This window comes from Impatiens glandulifera, chromosome 3, assembly GCF_907164915.1.
Source record: "Impatiens glandulifera chromosome 3, dImpGla2.1, whole genome shotgun sequence".
Lineage (NCBI taxonomy): Eukaryota > Viridiplantae > Streptophyta > Magnoliopsida > Ericales > Balsaminaceae > Impatiens > Impatiens glandulifera.
This window is the reverse complement of record NC_061864.1, coordinates 18,831,905-18,857,449: the sequence shown is the minus strand read 5'-3', so window position 1 is coordinate 18,857,449 and position 25,545 is coordinate 18,831,905. Positions and strand designations below refer to the sequence as shown.

The following is a 25,545-nucleotide window of genomic DNA, read 5'->3' as shown; positions in this document are numbered from 1 at the left end:
TAACAATATTTTATTTTTAATTACTTAATATCATGTACTAATAATGTTAAAAAATAATAATAATTTAAATTTAAACATTATTAATTAAAATAAAACTTAAGACTTATAATATTTTAGATAAGACTCTTTCTCACTTAAATAACGATTTTTTTACTCTATTTTATTGAACATCTTAGTCGACTACATGTATATATATTATTTTCTTTAGATATTTTATAAACAATGATATTATAATTGAAGGAAAATATCTCCAACTGTTTTTCAAATATCATTTTGAAAATGTGAGTTTATATTGGTGAAGAGATAAATAAATTTTTTTTAATATATATGGTGGAGAATGAAGTAGCTAAAAGTAGATAGGATATAGTATATACTATATATTATATGAAAATAATATATTATATTAATAAAAGGTCACTTTCTTTCTTTCTTTCTTTTTTTTTTCTTGAAAATAAAGATGTAAGATGTCCACTTTTATAATATTGCACATGTTTGTTCATTACTGCATATTGCTGATTTCTTGCTTGATATACAATATTTTAATTTATTTATATTCATAAAAAAATCATAAATATAAATAAATAAATCTTAACAAAAATTTTTGTAGTAAAAAAATTAAAAGTTAAAGATTCAAATCTCGTTTAGTTATAAGTCTAATGGTTAAAATATTCAGTATATGAGATGTTTGAAAAATAGGATGATATATTAATGTATGTAAGTGCAAATTTGAGAGAGTTATAATTATAAGCGTATAGACTATAGTTCAAATATTACTAATTTAAAAGAGTTATTTGTAAAATTATAAGATTTAAATTGGAGAGTGGTCATATATATATATATTTGAATGAATTATATGGGTTTATTTTTTCATTTAATAATTATATATTATTTTTTAATATAATTTAAGAAATAATATTTTTTACATTTGAAAATGAATTCAAACATATTCATAAGTAAATTCAAAATATTGATTTTTCATTTATAAATAAACACGATTTGTCTAAATTAAAAAAATTCAAAATAGTAATATTAGTCCATTAACAAAATGTTAAATACTAAATTGATATTAAACTTCACTCAGGCAACAATTTTTTTAATAAATTGTTAATATATAACATTTTAACATGAACTAATAAAATTCTATCTTATCATCTTTAAATAATTCACTAGTCTACTTACAAAAGTTAAAATTTAATATGTTATTTTCAATTTTTTAAATAAATATATATTGTTTTCAATTTTCAATTTTTAATATATATATATAATATTATTTTTAATATTTTATATGACTGTTAGCCTAATTAGATGTTAAATATATATATATATATATATATATATATATATATATATATATATATATATATATATATATATATATTGTAAATAATAAATTTTGTAGTATTGTAATATAATAATGTAATTTTATAATTTCAATTTACTAATATTTTATTTATTATTTAACTTTTTACGTTTTACACTATTTTTTCTATTAATCTTGATATACATTCTATTAGTCAATTAAAAATATATATATATATATATATTAAAAATTTCACAGAATTTAAAAAGAAAAATTATCACATACCAACTTTTATCCCCTCTTACAGGAAGTTGTCAGAACTTTTTTCATTATATGTTGATAGATTACATCCCCAATCCATTACTGAATATAAAACTCATTCTAATATACTAGTAAATATTTTTTAAATTCAATCTTACTCTAAATTCATGTTAAATTTTGTTTGGAAAATTAAAGGAGAATTAGTATAGTATCTTACCGTTATGACCCAATTTAAACTCAACTTTTTCAGATGTAATTGAACATGTGACATTTTGGTCTCTTAAACGACTCTTATTCTAAATTAATGTTAAATTTAATAAAATAAAATAAAGTGAAATTAGAGTTTAATATAAATCAAACAAGAGTTTACAGCTAATCAAACTAGACCCACTCTATTGGAAAACAAAAGAAGATGACAAAAGGTTGTTTTTGTAATTTAACACTGCCCCTGTCCCATGCATGCATTATATGTTTCCTTTGAAAAACCGCCACGAGATAATAATATATTAATAATAATATATTATTATTATCCACAAGATAGTTGGTTAGCATAGAGACAATGACCATAAAACAGCCAAATAATGCACTCTATAAATGATCTATACTCTCGTTACATTTTATTTGAGAAAAATAAGAGAATTTCTCTTTTACAATTATCATCAATATAATCGCGATGACTTCCCCGATGAAGTTTCGATCTGAGGTTATGTTTATGATTATGGCTATCTTCGTCCTTTTAGCAAACATGTCGACTTGTCGAGCAAAATTGTCCTCAAAATATTATAAAAGATCGTGTCCTAATGGAGCCAACGCTATCCGAAAGTCAATTACGCAAGCAATATCTCGTGAGCGTCGGATGGCAGCATCTCTAGTCCGTCTCCATTTCCACGATTGTTTTGTTCAGGTGATTGATTGTTGTAGTATTTCTGTAATATTATAATTCATATCAATATGTATTGACACATTTTTTAAAAATCTATTTTAGGGTTGTGATGCATCGGTTTTACTAGACGAGGATGCGACACCGACGAGCGAAAGAAATGCAAAACAGAACAAAGACTCGTTAAGGGGATTTGAAGTGGTTGATGCTGCCAAAGCCGAAGTTGAAAAGATATGTCCCGGAGTTGTTTCGTGTGCAGATATACTTGCATTGGCAGCACGAGATTCTTCTGTTGTCGTAAGTAAACATATTTTTTATTCCAAGAATCGAAACGATAGATCTTCATTACTACTTATTTTGTAAATTGAAATATATAGGTTGGCGGACCATCATGGAAAGTGAAACTAGGAAGAAGAGATTCAACCACAGCCAATATTACATTAGCCGAAAGTGACTTACCACTATTCAGTAGCACCCTTGATGAACTCATTGCAAATTTTGACAAGAAAGGACTAAATCAAAGGGACTTGGTAGCCCTATCAGGTATTAATTATTATTTTTAATTTATTTTAATATTTTTAATTTTTAATTTTAATATTTTTAATTTTCGATGACGACGACAATACGAAGGTTCACATACCATAGGAAAAGCGCAATGTCTTACATTTCGTGGCAGAATATACAGCAACGACAGTAGCATAATAGACGCTAGTTTCGCTAGAGCACTTCAACGCACTTGCCCTAATAACAATGATGTTGGTTCTACCAATTTGGCCTCTCTTGATTTAGTGACACCTAATACATTTGATAACTTCTACTTCCACGACTTAATTCAGAAGAAGGGTCTCCTTACGTCGGATCAAGTATTGTTTAACGGAGGGTCGACAGATCGTATTGTAGTAAAATACACTCAAAACCCTTCAAAATTTAATTCTGATTTTGGGAAGGCTATGATAAAAATGGGAGATATTGAACCACTTCTTGGAAAAAATGGGATCATCAGGAGGGTATGCAGTTCTTTGAATTAAGGATAATCGAAATTAAAAGTGTGTTTTTTTTAAATAAAGTTATGAAAATGTGAAATAAAAGTTTCAATCTCTACATCGATCATGATATTCTAATGGGAATGAATGATTGATGATTGCTTGAAACTCCAACTTATTGAAATGTTATTTTATATGAATTATGTTGTATTGATTAATTAACTGCTGAAGCAATAAAATATATTTGTTTGATTGGATAATAATAAATTATTTGAGGTCACTTGTGTATATTTTTGTTAAATCATTATTAGTAAAAATGGAATTTAAAATTATTTGTTTCTTAGTCAAATTTTTATTTATTTATTGAGTTATTCCTTATTTCCCAACATAATTTAAAGATAATTTAACATTAAAAAAAATATATATATACTAAATAAAACATAAAATCTTAACTATACATTATATAGAAAATAAAATAACAAAATCTACATAATAGATTGAACTATAATCCAAAAAATAATCTTAATTGTAACACACAAAAATTATGTCAACCTATATCCCTTTGTTTTTTAAATTTTATTTTTAATCTTTTATATTTATATATGTATATTTATTACTATTACAACATAATATGAATAATTTGTCAATAAGGTGGTTTGCCCGAGTGGTTAAGGGGGAAGACTTAAGATCTTCTGCACATACGTGCGCGTGGGTTCGAACCCCACAGCCACCATTTTTGAGTTTTAATTTTATTTTTTTACAAAACAATTTGAAACAAGTATATAGTTTAGTTTTATAAGAGAATCTCAATACTAAAACTCTGAAATGTTTCAACACATTTATTACTATGGTTTTCAAACACATTTATTAATATGGTTTAGTTCTATAAGAGAGACCAACCAAACTCAACAAATATATAGTTTAGTTTTATAAGAGAATGTCAATACTAAAAGTCTGAAATGTAACACATTTATTAATATTGTTTTCAAACACATTTATTAATATGGTTTAGTTCTATAAGAGAGACCAACCAAACTCTACTAGTCTAATGTTTCTTGTCATAACCCAAAACAAAATCTCAATTTGAATCTACATTTTCATCATTATTATCAGGAGAAAAAGATGAAGGCGAAGAAGATGTAGGTGAAGGCGAAGAAGATGTCGGCATTTCAACTATGGGACTCTTCCCTCGAACCCTAGGCGAATTCAATTTACTCGGAGATCCAACACATTGTCTCTTGACAAATTGATTCCTTTTGTCTTCAATACTTCCAAGAACAATCTGTAGACACAATAATAATAGGATTCAAATTAATCATATGTTTACAACACAAACACAAACACAAACAACTAAACTTACTTGGACTGGTCCAGCTGCAACAAGAGCGCCTGCCAAGAGACCGCCAATAACGTGACAACTAGAACTACCCAACATTACAGTCATAAAGCCTGTTCGCCCTGCTTCGCTATTAAACCCATATGTACCAGTTAGATTCAATAGAGTGTAAGGCCCCTCCTGCACGCACACATGTATTTAAAGCCAATATTTTCTCATTTGTTTCAAACAAGGATATTCAACAACACTAATTAAATGTACCTCATGTCTTGAAATCCCATCAAGGGAAGTACCAGATTGAATATGTGCAGTTGAAACTTGACCAACGCCAGATATAATAAAGATTGTACTTCCATCAATCCTCGTTAATGAATCCAACCTTTCAATAATATCCTGTCAAAGTGTTAAACAACAACAACAAGTTAACATTGTTAGTTACTCAACAAAAATCAAGAACTATTCTCTTTTGAATCTAAATTACCTCTCCTTTTTGCACCAACAGTATACGAGGAATTACACTTTCTCCAGTAGCTGATACACACCCAAATAAATTGTAATTACATCTAACATTAAAGGGGAAAAATAAACAAAATTCATGAAATTACCAGATTGCTTTTGCAAATTTTTAGAGCCTGGAGGCCTCCCTCTGCGTCTCATCAGAGGGAACGTCGCAGGAGATTGGGGTGACGGCTTGGGTGGTGTTAAGCTGACGGTAGTAATGTTCTCTACTTTTGCTAGAGTTGAGGGTGACCCCAGAATCTTCTTCGGCCTGCCTCGCTTTCTCTTGGTAGGAGTAGTGAATATCGCACTAGTAGGATCTAAATCAGTTTTGATTGAGCCAATTATGTCTTCTTTGATCGCGGAGGCGTCCTCAACGACTGTGACTGAGAATGTTGATACTGGTACGGGTACGGGTATGGGTATTATCTGCATTTTTGCCTCTTCCATACCACTAGATTCACCTCCTTTAAATATTGTCTGTAAAATGAGAAAAAGAAGGAAACATATAACCAAGAAATGGGATTTGATCTAGGTGAAAAAAACAATCATCTAACCAGTGTATGATCAACTTCCTTATCTACATCTTGAACTGAAGAATCTCCTGGAATTATCACTTCTTTATCATCTTTCATAGAAGACCCAACACCATTCAATGTCTGAAAATGGGAAAAAGAAAATGAAACAAATGATAATGAAATGTGAATTGAGATAGCTTGAAAGAAAGAGATAATCTAACAGCTTCATTTTCAACGGCTGGGACAGTAACCATTTCTGCCTGGCTTGTATTTTCTTGCATAGATGATTCACCCATGTTCAATGTCTGAAAGAAGGAAATCGATGATCAATAAATGATAATTGAGATAGCTTGAAAGAGATAATCTAACTGGTTCATGGAGAGCTTTATTTTCGACTGCCGCGGATTCTTGAGGAATTATCACTGTTTCTTTTTCACTTGTATTCTCTCCACCACCGCTGTTCAATATCTGAAAAAGGCAAAAAGAAGGAAAACGATGACAAAGAAATGAGAACTGCAATAGCTGAATGTGATAATCTAACCGGTTCATTGACGACGGGGCCACATTCGTCTCCGCCGATCACGGAGGCGTCCTCTACGACTGGGACTACAACTGCCGGTAGATCTGGATCTTCAATTTGGACGCCGCCGCCGATCAGGGAGGCGTCCTCAACGGCCGCCGCTGCCTCTACGGCTTCCGAATCTTCAGGCATTGTAACGATTCTTGGATCGCTTGTATTGTCTTCCATAGACGATCCAATGCTGTTGAATGTATGAGAAAAGTGAAGAAAGAAATCGATTAGAAAGAAATGAGAATTGCGATAGCTGACATTTATTTGTATTCAAAAGGATCAAGAAGAAGAAATACCCTTTTCTTTTTCTCTCTCTACAGTCCACTCTCTCTTTTGATAACTGAATGTCGTTGGCGTCTCGTTATTCAAGAAACCCTCAAAAAACCCTCAAAAGTGACGTGTACAAAATAACAAAAAACTGAACAACAAAATACATAAAACCGCCAATTAAAATTTGAATAAAATATTGATTTTTAAATAACATTGGATTGATTGGATAATAAAATCATATTTTGACATTCATTTCCACTGTATTGATAACCGTTTTTTTTGTCTGAGTCTGTATATCCGACCACCGATTCAATCTATTACAAGTTTACGAGTTTTATATTATAATATTATATTTTATATTTCGCAATTTCTGTCCTATTATTACTATTGAATATCTTTATTTTTTTTAAATAATTTTGAAAGTACAACACAAACCCATAATATTTAAATATAGAGGAGACGAATGATTCATCATCTTAGTCTGCAACATCGTTATCTGAAAATGGAACATAACATATGCGTTGTCGTTTTAGAAAGTTTGTTCGTAGTAATACGGGAAAATTTGTGCATATTTTAACATTTTAAATTATTTTAGGTTTGAAAATATAATTTAAACAAAAATAAATGTATAAGAAATAATTTTTTAAAAAAAATTACAATAAATAATTTCAAAAAATAAATATATAAAGAGCTATTTAAAATAAAATCATGCACATACAAATATATTTCTAACTTAGTTAAATGGATAAAATTTATACGTATTATCCCTATTTTATTTATATTCAATCTCAAATCTACAATAAAATTATTTATCCAATTATTTTTCAAAACAGGACCCTCATTGTATTTGTTGTGAATCCTTACAAATAATACTAATTTAAAACGTTAGAACTATGATTAAGTAATTAATGTAAATATAAACTGTCAACAATTATTTTCATTCTTATACTTTATTAAACAATGGTCCAAATAAAATTTAATTTATAAATTATAACGTCTCTATTTATGGAAATACATCAAATTACATTAAAATAAATTATTAATATTCGTAACATATTTTTAAAATTTATAACAATATAAATTTTAATAAGATAAATTTCACTACAGAATATTGGATCAAGATTTTTACAACATTTCATTGGTTTGTTTGACTTACATCTGATCATTTGTTTGAACAAATCTTATTCTCTTCGGATTAGCTCATTCATCGCTCATTGTTCATCTTTGGAGTGACTTTGAATAAATTGTATTATTATTAAATAATTTCCACTATAATTTTAAGATTTACAAATCTGTATTATTTAACCTTTGTTATGTTTTATTATTTATAAATTAATATTTTATTTATAACTCTTTATTTGATTTATTGAGAACTAATTCTTTATTTAAAAAAATTATCACATCACACTTGCTACAACAATCTCTGTACAAAAGGTTATCACAATATAACGACTTTTCCCTTATAGACATTTCGACTCACTTAAACAAACGATTCTTTGAGAAATTGAAGCTTGTTGGTTGGTTATCTTTTATAACCTTTGTCCTCTTAAAAAAATCATGATTTTGGTCTAATATGAATTTTGGTGAGTAATTAGGTTTAATTTACAATTTTCTTACATAAGCGAGGGTTTGATTGCAAATTTTATTTTTTCAATTTATTATTTAACTTATTTAAAATGCATTCTATAATACATTAACATCTAGCACCCGTGGCCTAATGGATAAGGCGCTTGACTTCTAATCAAGCGATTGTGGGTTCGAGTCCCACCGGGTGTGTTTGTTTTTAATTATTTTTTTTTTCTATCTTAAATTTAATTGAATACATTATGAAAAGAAGAACCAAAACAAATCCTTCATTAATAATAATCCCTAACATCACTCATACATGACAACATTTCATTTCATTTTACCAACTGCCCCAAAATTCTACATTTCTCCACTAATTTTTCATAGAGAATCAGAAATAATAGAAAGCATTATGTAATAGCAACTACATTTTGCAAACAACTCTATTATCCCACAAATAAGTTTTCAACCAACAAATGATTTTTAAAATGCATAATACAAACCACCGACCATTTTAAACACAGGTTTCTCAGCTCAACTGGATGCAACCGGCTTTGAAATCGCTTGTTTTATCGCCTCTGCGTATGTCCTGTGTTGATAAGTCAGGGTCGACTCTAGCAAGTCCCAAAGCGATGTTTTAGGGTTCCAACCTATACACATTCATTAAATGATTTAAAACCACCATTGCCAAAAGAAACAAATTAAAAGAATTTGTGGGTAAGAACGAACCAAGCTGCCTATTGATTATGGTCATGTCTGGAATCCGTTTATCACTATCATCGTAACCTTCACCATAGAACTCCTTTGAGCTCACATCAATTGTCGGTACTTCAAGTGAAGCCTCCCCACTCACCTTCGAGTAAACCTGTCAAGTCAAGTTCAAAGTTTATTCAAAATTATTTTTTTGTAAACTTCTCTTCTAGAAGGAATATGCAACACAATTCACCTGTGTCATCATCTCAGCAAGCTGCCTAACAGTGACTTCATTGTTCGGGTTGCCCACATTGAATATATGACCGTTTGCTCTACCTGAATTTTCCTGGGAGAGAAAAGACAAACACAATAGGCCTGGTTTGATGAAGGATTATTTGGATTTAATCAAATTGTTGTTTGTTTATTGTATGTTAGTCAATCATTTCAATGATTGTTGATTAGATAGTGGGTTATTGAAATTAATCTCATATAATCCACACATCAAACAAGGACAAAATAACCCCCTTATCCAATCAACAATCATTTCATCAATCAAATAAAACTAAAATACCCTTAAACACAAAGATAATTTAGGCATTAAACCCAAATAACCTAAATAATCCACTTTTTCATCAATCAATATTTGGAAAAAAATATAAAAAGTTGATGGATTTTCATCGTTTGATTGCGATCTTCGCGATTAAATGGATCAATGAAATATGTTTTATCCTTTAAACAAGCTCTTAAATTTTGTAGAGAAATACTACTAAACAAATATGCAATCACATCCAGGGAATCAATTGTGGACTTACAATCATCAAAAGAACAACTTCAATAGCATCCTTGATATATATAAAAGTTCTTTGAGATTCACCACCATCTACCAACTTCAATGGCTCACGTCTGAGAAGATTCTGCAGAAGAAACAAAAATGGTCCGGGGGAAGATTCATTGATTATATATGAATGATAGCAAAAGACTGATTAAAATGAAAAAAAGAACAGTTATAAGAATACTAACATTACTGAAGCAAGCCAAAACTCTTGGCACGCCCTCGCTAGGACCATCAATACCGGGAATGAAATCCATTCTCGGACCAATCCAATTGAAAGGTCTCACAATTGTGAATTCGAGACCATTCTCAGCACCTTCAGCTGTAATGAGTCATAACAAATGATGAAAAACATGAAACAAGAATAAACAATTGTGGAAAAAAAAAGGTAGATTAGATTGATGTTCACCAACCATAGATTAACCTCTCGATCAATTGCTTTGCACATGCGTAAGACCACCTTTGCTTATCAATAGAACCAAAAATACATGGAGAAGAATCCTCCGAGAGAACATAAAAAGAAGGATCCTGCAATCAAAGTGAAATAGCAACTTAGGATCCAAGTAAATCAGTTATTAAACATATAGTTATGAAGGATTAAGAGATTTTAGTCCAGCATTGATATAAATCCTCACCTGGCGCAATGGATGATCTTTGGGAAGGAAACTGCCAACTGTTTTTCCATAAACTTCACAAGTTGAGAAGTGAATAAGACGTTTGTTATTCTCCGAACAGTACTTAACCTAAAATTCAAGTCACCGACAAAAAAAATGATTATCGAACCGATAGATCTATCTCCATGAAAGTAACTGTTAATGAAAACAGAAATGCATACCACAGGAAGCGCGTCAATGAAATTACTGTAAATTGTATCAAGAGGACGCGTATTATAATCCGCCGGAGTACAGATCGCCGCTAGATTTATCGTCTGGATCACAAAGAAAGGACAAAATGTATGTAAATGCATAATTAAGTGCAAATCAAGAATTCGTTAAGCACAAGTACCAGATCTGCCATCTTGATTAGTCCTTCGAGTCTAGAATCATTCTTGATGTTGATACGGTGAAACTGAATGCGATCTATCCAAGGAAGGGATGGCGGTTCAAGGAGGTGCTTAATTTTGTCGCTATAAACGTCGACGGCTAGTACCTTATGTGGAGTTTCGGACATGAGCTTCTCACAGAGATGAGAGCCTATGAAACCTCCGGCTCCAATCATGCATATTGTTAATGGTTTGATAGGATTTCCATCTAGATCTACTCTTGTTGCTGCCGACGCCATCTTCAATAAGCTTTCGCGCGCTTGCTTGCTAGCTCTGTAAATTCTCTCTCTCTCTCTTTCTCTCTAGTGGTGAGTTAAAAGAGATGAGAGAGAGGGACACGTGGGGTATTTAAAGGAGGAAGAGGAAAGAGGACTCGAGGAATCGGTGACGTTCTTCACTTCTTTGTAATAAAAATATTTAATTAATTAATGCTAACGTGCTTGCGTAGATCAAATTTAGCTACTCGCTCTTTTAGTGGATGATGATGATGGAGGATCTGCTGAAATCATTTCTTTTCTCATAATTATACAATAATTATCATAATTAAAAACTTATCTACTTATTATCATACACAAAACCGTTAAAGTTAAAATTATATTTTAACTGATTCATTTAGTTAAAAATGAAAAAAAATGAAAAATAATTAGAGCACTATAACAGAACATAAAAAAAAAAAAAAATCATAAAACATAGTAAATATACAATTACATCACGGAAAAATACGCTTTGAAAGTTCGCGATTTATCGGACTTATATATCTTAAAAAAAAACTCAACTATTTATCTTAAATAAAATAGTATAAAATAATACAGTAATTAAAATTTGTCTTTCAACCATCTAATACAAACATTTTAACAACCGTCTCACCTATTTTTTTTGTTGTACTAGTTTGATATATAAATATTTTTCAATTTATTATTTATTATGATGTAAATTATAATATGAATTTTTATTTATTTAATAAAATATTATTTTATAACTATATTATGTATAATGTTTTGAGTAAATACTAAATTTATGACTGGGATCATTTAAAAAAAATCTATTCTGTTTAAAAATATATTATTAGACTAAAATATTAAATTCCGATCAATTTTTTAAATCTCACTATTATTAACCTCTAACTATTTTAGAATTTACAAAATAATATATATAAATTTATTAAAACATTTAAAACTAATATATTAAACATATCATATTTTAAATTATTTATTTTATAAATTTAAATAGATTAATGAATTATTTGAAAATTTATATTATAAATAAAATATATACTTTTTGTATATATTTATTATTTTTATTACTATCTGTTGTAGCCTAATATCAGAAGCTGAACAATCTCAACACCAAAGTAGATTGAAAGTTAGTCTTATCCTTCTTATCTTTATATATTATACATTAAAAATTATATTTTCAAAAATTATTTTATATGAATTTTAAAAGCCTTGTTACTTGTACGCATTTCAATATTTTTAGGGAAAAAAACTAAGCTAACCCATTATCAAACAAATTTTCTAAATATATTTTTATGTGTAATAAATTAAAGTTAAAAAATGTTTACTATTTTTACTGCCCATTTATACATGGGAACCAAAATTGAACACAGGTGAAAGAACAATAAGAAAACACATGTAAAAGTAGGGTGGCATAAGTCAAGCTAAATGAATGCAAGACAACAAACACACATGAAAAAACAGCTCATTTTCAAAGCCAATCAACTTTCTATTCAACACATTGACCCACTGCAGGAATTATAGTTAGTCCATATAAGCATTGATTTATCAAAATGAATTAAAGAAAATGGTGAAAATGTGTGGAGGATAATAATAATAATAATAAGGGATCCCATTCAAACATTGAGTATATATGTTTTGAAGATATTTGGAAAATAACAAAAGTGTATTCATATGACAATAGTGGGGGTCTATCAGAAATGAATAAAACCTACAAAAATAAAAATAAAAAGGGAATGGGGAGGTATTTACCTTATTAGATAATATCATAATCTCTGAGACTATGAATTTTGGGCATGATTCTTTCTTTCTTAGTTCATGTCATCCTCTTCCAGAAATGCTGCTATTGCATTTCTCAGGTGAAGTGTCTTCTCTCTTGCCAACTGCAAATTCATTATTTTACAACACTTAGCTCTTTTATATATCAATCAATAAAACGCATTTATCATCATATCATATGGGAACGAACTACTTGCCTTATTTACAGCAGTTACTCTTCTGTCAGCGTTTTTTAGTTGGCTCTCAACTGCCTCTTCTGCTTGCCTGATAAGCTTTCTGTGAATCGCGTCTGAAAGATACACAACATTTCATATTATTAGTTAGTTACTATACAACATATTGGCATTCTACATTCATTATCATACTTTGTTTCTCCATGGTTTGTTTCAATTCTGCTTCCTGAGATCCCAGCTCACTTACGATGCTCTTGCATTCCTGGAGATGCTGATTAACATCATCTTTGAACTTTTCATATATAACCCTCACCCGTTCTTGTTTCTCTGCATATCATTAACACAAACAAACAAATCATTTCTATATACTCAATCAACCAATACAAATCACACTCATATATTCTCCATCAATTCCATTACCTTCCAATCTCGCTTCTCCACTTTTCCTTTTCAATTTAGCAAGGTTTATTAACTTTCCCCTGAAACATCAATAAAGTGACTTCTCAACCATTAAACATCTTAAATCACTTCACTTCACCTCTCATTTCTATACAGTTACACTTACATATCTTTTTGAATATGAGAATCAGTTGTCTGCAGCTGCACATGAATTTCTTGGGCAGCTGAACTGATAATATCAGCTGATTTCTTGGCAGTTGCTGCTTTAATTTTCTTTTCAATTCTTTCTAAAGCCAAACTGAGTATGGTCACCACACTGGTAGATATCCATGGTGATAAATCAAACTGTCAGAAAGTTAAAATGGGATGATAAATGTAGATTTTACATAATAAATACATACGTCTCTAATTCATCTTCGTTATTTTGGTCTGAATCTTCCTCAAATTTGTTACTTTGTTCAGTCCCTTCAAACAATAAACAGTAAAAATAATGAGTTCCAGATATTGCTGACAACTTAAATAAGTTAGAAAGTATCTTTCCAAATTTAGAACATGCCTTTTACAGAGTCTGCAAGGGGACTAAGCTCATTGACTTCAGAGCCTTCTTGACTTCGAAACTTTTTATTAGGATGAAGGGTGAATCTTGCTTCTTTGGCATTAGCAATTTCTGGCGACTCATGTTCTGTTTCCTCGTCTGCAGGGTAAAAAATCAATAACAAGCAGATGAGAAAATAAACAGAAGATATACAGAAGAACTATGAATCAGAAAATCCACCCTGTAGCTATGAACCAATCTAGGCATCCAAAACTACCTTGGAGCTTGTTTGATGTAGTTTTTTTTTTTTGGGGGGGGGGGGGGGGGAAACCTAGTTTGATTAAAAAGTGGATTATCTGGTGTTGTTTGGATTAAATGACCAAGTGTATTTAATATTTAAAATGTTATAAAAAATATATAAGGTAATTTGTTATTTTGGTTGATGATGAGATAAGGGATTATTTAGGTTAAATCTAAATAACCCTTGATCAAACAAGGCCTCAGATTTGTGCCTAGAATTATATTCTGTGAGTAGACAAATAATGGATGCAAAATAGCCCAGAACTTGCATAGAGAAAGAAATTTTGAAGCATTCATAACCACTTTCAGAAGAAGATTATTATGGTGAGATCTTTTAATAAAATACTTATGACAACTTAAATAGATGTCCAAGTGAATTGAGGCATTATCATTTATTACCCATGAATGCCTCAAGTTGAGAACAATGTGGAGCTCGTTACAAAAGTGAACCTTTCACCAACAAAACAAGAATTCATCCATCTGAAACTAGATGATGAAGGCAAATAAAATATCTACATATTCCAACTAGACACATCCTCATCAGTTGCATCTTTTATGTTAATTAACACACCTAGATTCTATAAATCCTATCAATTTCAGCTACTTTCCATTCTTCTAAAGAAAAGCTATCCTCTACTTTTGAAGGTGAGGAGCAGATATCATGGAATCACTGACCTTTGTTGATATATTAATTTAAATACGAAAGCAAAAAAGCACATGCAGATATTTGCAAGCCTTGCCATAGAAAAAAAAGGCAATTAATAGCAAATTTCCACCTTATTCTGACTAGAATTACTTAAATAAACCTTGCACAAATTAGGCATTTCAATTTTTGGTCTCTTAGCATTAAGTTCTATATGGATACTGAAGTATGCAGTATTTACCTTCATTAGCTGAAACTTCTGGAGAGTTGTCAGAATGTGTTTCTTCAGAGCATTGTTCAGGCAACTTGGTTGCATCCTTGTCTTCTGTAGTAAAATTCCATGGAGTAAAATGGTAATCTTCATGTTCCTCTCCGTCATCCTAAGGTCAAATAAGGAATTGCAAAAGCTAGAAAAGAGGTATATATTATGAGTATCAGGAGTATAGTAATTGTAAAGGATACAGATAATTCAGCCTCAGCCTCAGCCTCCACGTGTTTTTTGCAATGATATTGTGCTGGAGATAAAAAGCTTATGAAACCATGGAACTTTCCAGAATCAAATTGCTCAGCATTTCCAGTATGATCCGCGTTTCCATGTGTGTCTTTCTCTGGGGAACCAAGAGGAGAATCTGCAAATGATGGTCTAGTTCCATTTGTTGGAATATGGAAAACAGGAGATGGTTCTACAATATTTTTCAAGGAAGGATCAAAGAACTCTTCTTGTTGAGTGCTTTCTCTGGCTAGATATGAAATATCATTAGTCTGATCTCTTTTAGTTCTCAAAGGTGACTGAGGAGATGCATCATCCCGGTGTCTAGTATCAGGCTCATCAACATTCGGACAGGAAATATCACAAGTCTGATCACTTTTATTTCTCAGAGGTGACTCTAATGATGCCTCATCCCGGTGTCTAGTATCTGGCTCCCTAAAATTACCCTTTTTCTCAGAAGGAAGATTATGAGAAGTGACAGTTTTGTTACCATTGAAAGATATCTTCTCTGCTGGAGCTTTGAGTTTGCTTTCATTGGCTGTCTTCCGGGTCTTTGTTGCCTTGCATTGTGCATTAAACAAAGTCTGATCTCTTTTATTTCTCAGAGGTGACTCTAGTGATGCATCATCCCAGTGTCTAGTATCTGGCTCACCAACATTACCCTTTTTCTCAGAAGGAAGATTATGAGAAGTGACAGTTTTGTTACCATGAAAGGATATCTTTTCTGCTGGAGCTTTGAGTTTGCTTTCATTGGCTGTCTTCCGGGTCTTTGTTGCCTTGCATTGTGCATTAAACAAAGTCTGATCTCTTTTATTTCTCAGAGGTGACTCTAGTGATGCATCATCCCGGTGTCTAGTATCTGGCTCACCAACATTATCCTTTTTCTCAGAAGGAAGATTATGAGAAGTGAAAATTTTGTTACCGTAGGAAGATATCTTCTCTGCTGGAGTTTTGAGTTTGCTTCCATTAGCTGTCTGCCGAGTCTCGCATTGTGCATTAAGCAAAGACTTGTTTGGCTCAAGTTTAAGACTCTTCTTCCCCATTCTTCCCAAGGATTTAGAACCACCCATGGAAGTTCCATCCTGTTGTCTTGATAATCCATCCACAAAAGGGGAAGCATTGTTTTCTTGATTTTTCCTTTTGCGAGTGAAATATGACCCAGTTCCAGTTTTGCTCTCTGGTACTTTTTTTGAAGCTCCCTTCCGGAGCAAGGGACGTGTAACAGGTCTCTTAGCTGTGTAATCAGGATCTTCAGAATCCTTTTCTATTGTGTCAGAGTCCTGTATTGGCTGCATAACTGGTTGACTTTTGTTATCCTTTAGGTTACATTCTTTCATATCAGAAGGCCGAAATTCTGACACAGGCTTGACTGGCGAGGAAGTTGCCCCCAATATTTCCATCAATTTCATTCTCAGTCCTTCAGTGCTTCTAGTTACGGGTGTGCTCATTTTATCCTCTATCATTTCCTTCACTGGAGTATGAACTTCATGCACATTTGCAAATGAACGTTCTACAGTTTCTCTTTGGGCAACAGTGTACCCCTTCTGATTTACCTTAGCAGTTTGAGTAACAGTCACCCGTTCTTCTTTTGCTGCACTAGATCTGCTATATGATCCGCCACTTGCAGCATGTATATGGGTGTTCTCTTTTGCATGAAGTGCAGTAGAAGTATGAACCTCTTGCTGAAACAATCTAGTAGAGACCCATGGCGATGATGTCTGTTCTAAAGCTGAAGGATTCTTATTATTCTCACATTGAGCCTTCACACCATTCAAACGACCATTTCTCATTAAATTATTCTGCGAATTATTTATCTGTTGTCCAACTGCGGTTATCCCATCATTTTCAGTCGTAGTTCTAGGTTTCGTTTTTGATGAGTCCCCCATTATCCCAATTGATATTTTGCGAGATTGACTAGAGGGATGACAGTTGCTGCCAAGACTCCTGCAATGACTAACCTCCCCCTGAAATTCACGCCAAAAGCAAATTAAGTTTCATTGTTTTCCATAAATCCACAAGACATACATAGCACCATCAGATTTATGCAGGAACATAAGAGAAACCTACTTAAAACAAAACCAAATCGGGAGAAAAATATATCATCATACTAGTCATAATTCTCCATGATTACTACAGAACATCTTCATCTACTTGACAATGCAGAGAAATGTATATATCTAGCTTGGGAACATAAATAAATTCTTACATCTCTCCGTTGGCTTCCAAACTCCATTGTCAAGATCCAAGCAGGTAATACTTAGATCTGCGGAAGATAACAGCAGTTATATCATCATACATCATGAAAAAGCTTCATCACAACAGATCAAATACAAATATGGCAGTATCACAACACAATAGAAACATCTACAATATTGAACTGCTCCATTTGTACTATAACGCATCTGAAAACATCATAATTAATGCTGAAATTCCATTCGAATCATTCGTCTCTGAAATTTATCCAGGTGAAGAATAACTAGAATCATAAAAAATCAAATCAATACAGAATACCTCGAATCTATCTCCACTTGACGATCTAAGAACTCGATCGAAAGGTAGCGGTTAAAGCGTATCCAAATGTGTGTGTGTGTGTGTGTGAGAGAGATATAGAGAGAGAAACGAAGAAGAAGAAGAATTCTGTTGAGTGTACAGTGATGAATCAGCATACATGAGAAAAGGGGCGGGAACATAATTACTAAATATGCTACCAAATTATATCTTTTGGTTCAAATAGGACACCAAACTTGAATAGGCCACTCCGTTACTTAAAATTTAACACCGTTTATTTAATAGACGTTTTATTTTATGGGCTGAGAATTGTGATGGTCCATAAAACTTGACAGGCCCAATTGAGATATGAGCCCAAATAATGATTCAAAATTTGAATTGAGAGGCAAATAATTAGTCGTTACTTCTTTTTCGTTTTTCACCTTTTGGGTCGTCGTCGTCTTCGTCGTCCTCCTCTTGAGGAATTTGCTACAAGTTCAGTTCAAACCAACGGTCTCCATTCAGATTCAGTCTCTGAGCTGAATCTTCTTCAGTTATTCATAATACTTTCACAAATTTCAGCTTCATCGGATTGGAAAAAACAGGTATAAGAGCTTTTACTCAGCGCGATCTAGGGGTTCTGAGTCTGAATATGCGACGCCATGGATGGCAACGACCTCTCCATCCTTTACAGGTTGAATTTATTGTTAAAATCACGAGAATATTCAACAATTGATTCATTTTATTGTAGTACAATGGAGAAGTTTCTTACTGTGTTCGTTCCTTTGTAAGCAGATGGTAGGGATGTCGATTTATTGTTTTTTGGTTATATCATTCTTCTGTTTCGGTGGCCTTTTCCTTGGAAGCAGGAAAGCAGAAATCGCCGTTGTCACAATATACTCTTCCATTGTGAGTATATTTGATCAAATTCACTTTCTTCATTCATTTCATTCGTTCATTAATAAGAGCGTCATTTCTTCAGGCATTCTCGGTTATCATTTTGTTTGTAAGATGCACCGCCATAGATCCTACAGACAAAACGCATCTTAAAAAGAAGAAGAAGAACAAGGCCAAGCAGAATGGTTTACCAAAGATAAAATATGGATCTATATTAGGTCAGATATTAAGGAGATTTGTTAAGAGGTTAGAACGCAAGGTGCTTAGGGCTTTCATAAGGAGAAAGTATTTGGATCCATGGCAAGGCAATTTCCAGCAGAAAGAGCCTTTCCTCCCTTTCCCCCTTGTTCTGAAAGATGAGGGTGCTGGAATTTCACCAAATCCAGTTGAAGATGATGACATCTCATTTTGCTCTAGTTGTAATTTTGAGGTGAGTTTTAATCTTCTTTTTGCCCAAATTTATTTCTAGGTTAACTTATGTTATATGAAAGCCTCATATAGATAGGTGATATAGCTCAAGACTCATATAGATAGTACCAATTAACAAAATAGAATGGAAAAGAAAGAATCAAAGTACAAAGATTCAAACCCATGACTTTGAGGACATGAGTTCTTGTGACCTTGATAAATATTCTTAGGTCGATTATTCAGATAACTAGAATTCCGAGAATTAGAAAAAGAGCTTTTTAATTCACTCAGGGAGGGGACTATTTCGATCTGATATGAATCTAACTTGTTGCATTTTGTTTCAAATTTGACATGATGATGCAGGTGAAAAAGCACAGCAAACATTGTAGGACTTGTAACAGGTGTGTGGAAGGGTTTGATCATCATTGCAAGGTAAGAAACAAAGCCCTAGGAAGATTTCTCAAGATTGGTTCTTACTTAACAGTCTCTTATTGACATATTTTCAGTGGTTAAACAACTGTATTGGGAAGAAGAACTACACAACATTCTTCTTACTGATGATTTTTGTGTTATTGATGGTTAGTTCAAATTTCAAGTCAATTCCTTGAACTTCCCTTGTCAATATTTCTTTACCTATTCTGATCAAATGTTAGTTCCTTTTTGAAAACAGCTTTTCATAGAAGGAGGAACAGCTATTGCTGTATTTATTAGGTGTTTTTCTGACAAGAAAGGGATTAAGGAAGAGGTTAAGAGGACAATGTACATAGATTTCCCAAGAGGACTTCTTGCAGCAATAAATGTACTGATTTGGCTTCATTCCTACACATATTTATGCTATATTTCATGATTTGTTTCACCAATTTGACTATTTTTTTTGGCTCTCACCACAGATTTTGCTGTTCCTACTCACAGCATATGGTTCAGCAGCACTGGCACAACTTTTCTTTTTTCATGTGGTTCTAATTCAGAAGGTATTTATTTATTCACTACAAGCTTGAAATTAGTTAAAGCTTTAACCTTTGGAAAAACCCATGATTTGATTCTTGTAATAAAAATGGTGCAGGGAATGAGAACATATGAGTATGTAATGGCAATGAGAGAGGAGAATCTATCATCCATGAATGAGATCGAATCATCATCTGACGAATCCGACTTTTTATCTGATTATGATGACGATGAAGATGATGATGTTCATAGCATGATCTCTGATTCCTCCCCTAAAAAATCATCACCATTTTTTTCAAGATTTATATGCAAGGGAGGGAAGGTATGATGATCATCTATCTTAAAACTGTTTAATTTTTTTTTTTTTCTATTTCTGAAATACTCTGGTAAAAATAGGAACCCTCCTCGAGATTGTCAATTAGAATCGACGGGGGCGGAGGAGGAGAAGGGACCGAGAAGAAGACAAAAGGGTTTCGAGCAGGTATAAATCCATGGAAGTTAATAAGTATGAGCAAAGATAAAGCCGTGTTAGCAGCACAGAAGGCGAAAGAGAGGCTGATGAACAGCAATAATAAAGAAGAAGATGAAACGCCGAAGCCGCTGCCATTGGAGACGAAAAGTGGGCCTCTATCGGATTCATCTTTCCCGTCGTCGTCGTCGTCGGGCACGACGCCGTTGATCTCGAAGATCAGAGCGCCGAAGTCGCCGAGGAGGTTGTCGAGTCCAAGGAGGCGATTCTCGAACTCATTCGGTAATCCTCTTCCTCCTCCGGCGTCGTCGGGGTTGACGCCGAAGGAGAGGTATAAGAGCAATTTCGATTTGAAATTGACGGAGGTGTCGAAAGAGATGGAACTATACATTTCGAAGCAGGTGGTTTACTCCGTGATAAAGAAGGACGGCGGCGGCGAAGAGATGTAAATTGGGTGGTGGAAATGATGGACAGATTAATAGAGACACTCGTAGGTGGTAGAGATTGTAAGTTGTGTATGATAGCAATTTTCATGATTTCATTTTTTCTCTTTAAACAACACTACTTATTCTTATAATTATTTTATTACTATTATTATTATTATTTGTCTATTTATCAGTTTAGTTTGTTTGTGCTGGTATGAAATTAGTTTTATTATTAGATTAGAATACAATTGTTCACTTGAATAATTGATGATTTTGAAAAAATAATAATTATTAAATAAAAATTAATAATTTAAAATTGAAAGTATTTTAATAATTTGATTAATGAATTGAGTGATATAACAGTAAAATAATATTTTATTAAATTGTAATTATTTAATCTTTTCAAAAGTTAGCAGTGAAAATTGAGAGAATAATGTGTAAATTTTATGAAGACTTTTAATTAATCGTATTGTTATCTAGTTAGTTGAAGTAAAATAAAATATTTTAAAGATAAATAAGGTCTGGATATTCGAGATCTTATTTCTTTTAATAAGACTCTTCTATCAAAATGGTGTAGTAGATTTGCAACGGAGCGGAATAATCTTTGAGTATCGATAATTAGATGTAACTATGGTCATAATTGATCTAGTTGGTTCACTGAAATGTCTAATTATCTGGAGGGGAATTTATTATGTGGAAACGTTTTTTTTAAGCAATCTAGATTCATTGTAGAAATGATTCTTCGATTAGTTTATTGGGACGACATTTAGTGTAGTGTTAAAAGTTTAGCTATGACGCATCCTAAGCTTGCTTCAATTGTTATATGTAGAAATATCACAATTAATGACATGTTAGATTATCGGTCTAATGGTTTCGCTAACCGAATTAGTTGGTTAAAGAGTTGTACTTGTTTTTGTTAAGTTGTGATGTCGAAACATACCTATAGTATTTTTAACCGTTTTAAATTTATGGACGGTCAACCCAGAATCCGACCCAAATATTCATTTACTCTCACATATATATCTAAATTAACCACAACTTTCGACTCGGCAATTCGGACACTTTCAAAATTAAGCATCATTATTTATATATATATATATATTTTAAAATATTTAAAATATAGAGAGTTATGTTTAAAATATTAAAATTATATTATTTTTAAAAAGTAATAAAAAAATAATTACTGAATTACAAATAATATTAAAAAATATGATTTCAATTTATTATAAAATTTAAAAAATAAAATATATCTTAATTATTATATTTAGATTATTATAGTTAGATAATGCAATAAAATTATAAAAAAATTAAAATCAAAGAGGTCCTTATTTAAAATTAGTTAAATCAATATTCTTCTTCCCATTTAGCACATGATCGATTTTTTTTCCAATGATGAGATCTCTCTCGAATCTCATCTTTAGAGAGTTTTAAAATCTCAAATCGGGTTTTGGTTCGGGTCTCAATTCTTCGACCGGATAATTGAAATCGATCGGGTCCGATCCAAAATAATTCTGAACTAAACTACAAAATAAAAATCTAAACTAGTTGGTTAGGTTCTTTCGGGTACTCAAACCGTCGATTCCATTCTACCATACCTAACTTATGTTGAAATATCATCCAAATGTTTCATGTAAATCAATCATTTACCTCCCAATCCAATCTCCCAATTCTTATTGTTGCTTATGTCCAACTACCAAATTATGTTGAGTTCAAAATTTCATTTTATCCATATACTTATTATTATTATTTATCTAATCTGTTTGTTCGTTTATGAATCGATTTTGTTTGGTTTGAGTTAAATAATTTAAATTTAAAAAATATCATTTTATTTATTATTTTTATCATATAATTCAATTTATTAATTAAAATACTAAAATACTCTATATTTCAAATTATTAATTTTTATTTTATAATCATATATTAATACTTTTTAGATATTTTTATCAAAAATATTATATAACTCCTCACAATCACCATCAATTATTATTTTTTCAAACAACTTAAGTTATAATAATAAATCAAATTCCAGCCTTTAATTTTATTTATTAGATTGGAATACGTCACAAATTTGAGTTGATTTATTTAAAAGTTATAATTTGCTAAAGTAAGTTATTTTTAAAAAAATACTGAAAAGTTATAGATATATAATGATAAAATAAAAAATAATAATTTAAAATAAATAATATTTTATATTATAATTAATAAATTAAATAATATAATTAATGAAAAATTAGTGAATTGATATTTAATTAAGTTAAAATTATTTAAATAATACCAATTGAAAATAAATCTTAATTATTTTTATTTGTCACCAAAATAAATTTATATTTACTGTCTTATTTATTATATTATTTCCAAAATATATTAAAAATAATAAAGATATATAAGTCTAAAAAAATCAAAAATTTACTTAAATTCTCAAAATCAATATTAGAATTTATATATTCAATAAAGTATAAAATTAATTATTTTTATAATTTTAAATTTAAAATCGTAAAAATTAATTTAACTATGAGAGGTCATTTAAACCGTAATAACTATATTTATCAGTGTTTTATCAAGTTCTGCACTTCTGCCAAAAGTTCGATAATTAATTAATTTTTCAATTTGAGTTAAACTAAATTCAAATACACTTTGTATACAAATTTGACTAAAATGTGTTTTAACAAAATATATCAAAACAAATAAATAGAGAAAATGTGAGTTAATTACATCTTCTCATGGAAATTAATTGAACTTTTACCCATTGTAAACATTCCCCAACCAGAAAATAATAACCATCAGCAAGAGTCTTGCCTATAAACCTAAGATTTCAATTTCGATTTTCTCGCTAAGAACGCTTTAACTAAATGCGGAAGGCATTCTCATACACCATATTCTCTATACAACTACTTCAAAGGTAGTGCAAGCTTCACATTCCATATATAAAGCAGAAAAACCATATTTTGTCTGAATACAGAATTTGGGTTTTATCTTACAGCCTTTCCCAAGATGATCTGCGTGTGCTTCTGCTAATTGTTCTCGAAGAAAATCCACACTTATCTGAAAATTTAAACAAGATTTTGATTTCATAACCTTCAAATAACCCCACATCAAACAAACTACAAGATCAAACAACAAGATAATACTTTATTTTTAATAAGTGGTGAAAATCCTCACCTCATTACCACTCTTGAGTTTGAATTCACACAAGGTACACGAAATCAGAGAGGGGTTTTCTCGCAGTTTGCCTTGATTACATATAGGGCACCAAGTGATGTTTTCCACCTATACCAAGTCATGTTGAAGAAACCGCAAGAATCAATCAGCAGTACAAGGGTAGTAGTGTGATATTGTATAAGGGGTAAGTTATGTATGAAATGATATGATGAACTTATAGATCATTCTCTTCTCTATATCAGTTAAACCATATTCAAACATAAAGGTTCTTTCTACCTGTTGATCATCATTCAACTGCATATGCTCATATACTGCATGAGCTAAGTATTCATCTTCTTCATCCTCCCAGGTTTTACCATCATTCCCATTATCTGCAACTAGATAAAACTGGAAATATTAAGTGTCATTACATTTCATCATAAAAAAAAAAGATAGAAAATGAGATTAACCTGGTATTGTTTCATCTTTCTCAAGTTCTTCATAGAAAATTCTTTGCATTTCTAACAAAATATCCTCACATTCTCCTTGATAAGCTTCCTGAAGACCAGCATATTCCCATAACATATCATCTTTTCCAGAAGTACAAGTTAAAGCTTCTTTTGTGTTCTTATTAGCATCTTCAAAGATCTTTATCTTCTTAAACTCATCATCAACTATCTCCTGGAATGTCAGATTGATAACATCCTGTACCAGCAAAGATTGGGACTTATGGTTTCTATATATATGATAGAACAGGACAATGAATTAGGGAAGAAAACAACCTTATTGGTGGAAGATTCATTGTCTTTAGTTTCAGATAATCGTAATTTCCAAAGCAAATTAGCACGTTGCTCATGAACCCTTTTGCAACAGTTCTCCCTGAGCTATTATACGCCAACCAAGAGATACAATTATATACTTTCTCCCCCCAAGACTTTGGCGATTTGCGATTTCCCCAATTTAAAAAATACCATCGACATCGAAACATGAAGTATCAAGAAATTAGAAATCGAAAGATGGGTTTTGATTGCGTACCTTCTCCTTCCAGTGGGAATAATCACGAAAAATAGGGCTTTTGATGAAATGTCTTCCTGGTGGTCTTCCTTCTTCGTCTCGCGCCATTTTCTCTCTCTACTTTCAGAATAGGGCTCGCCAGTCTATTTATTATACCGAGTTCTAGTTCTGACCAAATATTTTTTAAAAATATATAAATAAGTTTAGACTAGGAATTTTGGTTTGAACCATTTCAATCATTTTAAAAAAAAAATCAACAGTATAATTCAAATAACAAGATATCCGTGTCTAAGAAAATAATAATCATAGATTTAATTTACACCGAAAACGATTTAAGTTAAATGAAAGAGAATAACTATACGGGTTCATGGGTCGTTTCAATTTGAGTTTTTCACCAAAAACTAACCCTATATACAAATAGATCAGTTGATTCGGAAATAAATTCGGTTAATTCGTATAT

The 25,545-nt window shown here is 31.4% G+C and overlaps 6 protein-coding genes and 2 non-coding genes across 9 annotated transcripts; 4 read left to right on the top strand and 4 right to left on the bottom strand.

The window, feature by feature from the left end:
- Window positions 1-2,190: 2,190 nt before the first annotated feature.
- On the top strand, window positions 2,191-3,704 carry LOC124931728 (lignin-forming anionic peroxidase-like). The gene is made up of 4 exons (XM_047472276.1): window positions 2,191-2,465; window positions 2,547-2,738; window positions 2,819-2,984; window positions 3,072-3,704. The coding sequence occupies exons 1-4, from the start codon at window positions 2,235-2,237 to the stop codon at window positions 3,467-3,469; spliced, it is 987 nt and encodes a 328-aa protein (XP_047328232.1). The 5' UTR covers window positions 2,191-2,234; the 3' UTR covers window positions 3,470-3,704.
- Window positions 3,705-4,074: 370 nt separating this feature from the next.
- On the top strand, window positions 4,075-4,157 carry TRNAL-UAA. The gene has a single exon. It is a non-coding gene; the product is annotated as a tRNA-Leu (tRNA).
- Window positions 4,158-4,502: 345 nt separating this feature from the next.
- Window positions 4,503-6,524, bottom strand: LOC124929915 (AT-hook motif nuclear-localized protein 1-like). The gene is made up of 9 exons (XM_047470296.1): window positions 6,318-6,524; window positions 6,146-6,244; window positions 5,998-6,081; window positions 5,816-5,917; window positions 5,366-5,738; window positions 5,242-5,291; window positions 5,022-5,153; window positions 4,785-4,940; window positions 4,503-4,706 (listed from the first exon to the last, which is right to left on the bottom strand). Exons 1-9 carry the CDS (start codon window positions 6,522-6,524, stop codon window positions 4,503-4,505), a joined length of 1,407 nt encoding a protein of 468 aa, XP_047326252.1.
- A 1,796-nt stretch (window positions 6,525-8,320) lies between these two features.
- On the top strand, window positions 8,321-8,393 carry TRNAR-UCU. The gene has a single exon. It is a non-coding gene; the product is annotated as a tRNA-Arg (tRNA).
- Window positions 8,394-8,444: 51 nt separating this feature from the next.
- On the bottom strand, window positions 8,445-11,071 carry LOC124932231 (UDP-D-apiose/UDP-D-xylose synthase 2). Its single transcript, XM_047472849.1, has 9 exons — window positions 10,714-11,071; window positions 10,544-10,636; window positions 10,344-10,451; window positions 10,122-10,236; window positions 9,897-10,030; window positions 9,689-9,790; window positions 9,130-9,222; window positions 8,913-9,048; window positions 8,445-8,833 (listed from the first exon to the last, which is right to left on the bottom strand). The coding sequence occupies exons 1-9, from the start codon at window positions 10,987-10,989 to the stop codon at window positions 8,718-8,720; spliced, it is 1,173 nt and encodes a 390-aa protein (XP_047328805.1). The 5' UTR covers window positions 10,990-11,071; the 3' UTR covers window positions 8,445-8,717.
- A 1,544-nt stretch (window positions 11,072-12,615) lies between these two features.
- LOC124930641 (meiosis-specific protein ASY3) lies at window positions 12,616-17,911 on the bottom strand. Its single transcript, XM_047470968.1, has 11 exons — window positions 17,814-17,911; window positions 17,509-17,565; window positions 15,275-17,266; window positions 15,054-15,192; window positions 13,891-14,028; window positions 13,736-13,799; window positions 13,501-13,650; window positions 13,356-13,414; window positions 13,128-13,262; window positions 12,960-13,051; window positions 12,616-12,866 (listed from the first exon to the last, which is right to left on the bottom strand). The coding sequence occupies exons 2-11, from the start codon at window positions 17,533-17,535 to the stop codon at window positions 12,795-12,797; spliced, it is 2,868 nt and encodes a 955-aa protein (XP_047326924.1). The 5' UTR covers window positions 17,536-17,565; window positions 17,814-17,911; the 3' UTR covers window positions 12,616-12,794.
- Window positions 17,912-18,348: 437 nt separating this feature from the next.
- Window positions 18,349-21,104, top strand: LOC124931880 (protein S-acyltransferase 18). Its single transcript, XM_047472460.1, has 9 exons — window positions 18,349-18,483; window positions 18,585-18,698; window positions 18,772-19,116; window positions 19,458-19,526; window positions 19,601-19,672; window positions 19,765-19,893; window positions 19,985-20,065; window positions 20,158-20,361; window positions 20,436-21,104. The coding sequence occupies exons 1-9, from the start codon at window positions 18,442-18,444 to the stop codon at window positions 20,955-20,957; spliced, it is 1,578 nt and encodes a 525-aa protein (XP_047328416.1). The 5' UTR covers window positions 18,349-18,441; the 3' UTR covers window positions 20,958-21,104.
- Window positions 21,105-23,606: 2,502 nt separating this feature from the next.
- Window positions 23,607-25,243, bottom strand: LOC124931987. Of its 2 annotated transcripts, none has more exons than XM_047472580.1 (6): window positions 25,107-25,243; window positions 24,854-24,955; window positions 24,542-24,776; window positions 24,369-24,469; window positions 24,093-24,200; window positions 23,607-23,975 (listed from the first exon to the last, which is right to left on the bottom strand). In XM_047472580.1, the coding sequence occupies exons 1-6, from the start codon at window positions 25,191-25,193 to the stop codon at window positions 23,814-23,816; spliced, it is 795 nt and encodes a 264-aa protein (XP_047328536.1). In that variant the 5' UTR covers window positions 25,194-25,243; the 3' UTR covers window positions 23,607-23,813. The 2 variants fall into 2 exon arrangements, with proteins under 2 accessions (XP_047328536.1, XP_047328537.1); XM_047472581.1 differs by having other exon boundaries at window positions 24,369-24,463; window positions 25,107-25,229.
- Window positions 25,244-25,545: the final 302 nt, after the last annotated feature.

Bases quoted from the DNA above. Each gene is read 5' to 3' on its own strand.
- LOC124931728 (XM_047472276.1), top strand. From the start codon at position 2,235: ATGACTTCCCCGATGAAGTTTCGATCTGAGGTTATGTTTATGATTATG. The intron at 2,466-2,546 runs GTGATTGATTGT...AATCTATTTTAG, and splicing joins TCCACGATTGTTTTGTTCAG to GGTTGTGATGCATCGGTTTT. The intron at 2,739-2,818 runs GTAAGTAAACAT...TGAAATATATAG, and splicing joins CACGAGATTCTTCTGTTGTC to GTTGGCGGACCATCATGGAA.
- LOC124929915 (XM_047470296.1), bottom strand. From the start codon at position 6,524: ATGGAAGACAATACAAGCGATCCAAGAATCGTTACAATGCCTGAAGAT. The intron at 6,245-6,317 runs GTTAGATTATCA...TGCCTTTTTCAG, and splicing joins GCCCCGTCGTCAATGAACCG to ATATTGAACAGCGGTGGTGG. The intron at 5,739-5,815 runs GTTAGATGATTG...CTCATTTTACAG, and splicing joins AGGAAGTTGATCATACACTG to ACAATATTTAAAGGAGGTGA.
- LOC124932231 (XM_047472849.1), bottom strand. From the start codon at position 10,989: ATGGCGTCGGCAGCAACAAGAGTAGATCTAGATGGAAATCCTATCAAA. The intron at 10,031-10,121 runs GTTGGTGAACAT...GACTCATTACAG, and splicing joins GATCGAGAGGTTAATCTATG to CTGAAGGTGCTGAGAATGGT. The intron at 9,223-9,688 runs GTAAGTCCACAA...TTTCTCTCCCAG, and splicing joins AAGTTGTTCTTTTGATGATT to GAAAATTCAGGTAGAGCAAA.
- LOC124930641 (XM_047470968.1), bottom strand. From the start codon at position 17,535: ATGGAGTTTGGAAGCCAACGGAGAGAT. The intron at 13,415-13,500 runs GTAAGTGTAACT...TTGATGTTTCAG, and splicing joins TCTCATATTCAAAAAGATAT to GGGAAAGTTAATAAACCTTG. The intron at 13,052-13,127 runs GTATGATAATGA...TGTATCTTTCAG, and splicing joins ACAAACCATGGAGAAACAAA to ACGCGATTCACAGAAAGCTT.
- LOC124931880 (XM_047472460.1), top strand. From the start codon at position 18,442: ATGCGACGCCATGGATGGCAACGACCTCTCCATCCTTTACAG. The intron at 19,117-19,457 runs GTGAGTTTTAAT...ATGATGATGCAG, and splicing joins GCTCTAGTTGTAATTTTGAG to GTGAAAAAGCACAGCAAACA. The intron at 20,362-20,435 runs GTATGATGATCA...TGGTAAAAATAG, and splicing joins TTATATGCAAGGGAGGGAAG to GAACCCTCCTCGAGATTGTC.
- LOC124931987 (XM_047472580.1), bottom strand. From the start codon at position 25,193: ATGGCGCGAGACGAAGAAGGAAGACCACCAGGAAGACATTTCATCAAA. The intron at 24,956-25,106 runs GTACGCAATCAA...GGCGTATAATAG, and splicing joins ATTCCCACTGGAAGGAGAAG to CTCAGGGAGAACTGTTGCAA. The intron at 24,201-24,368 runs GTAGAAAGAACC...GACTTGGTATAG, and splicing joins AGTTGAATGATGATCAACAG to GTGGAAAACATCACTTGGTG.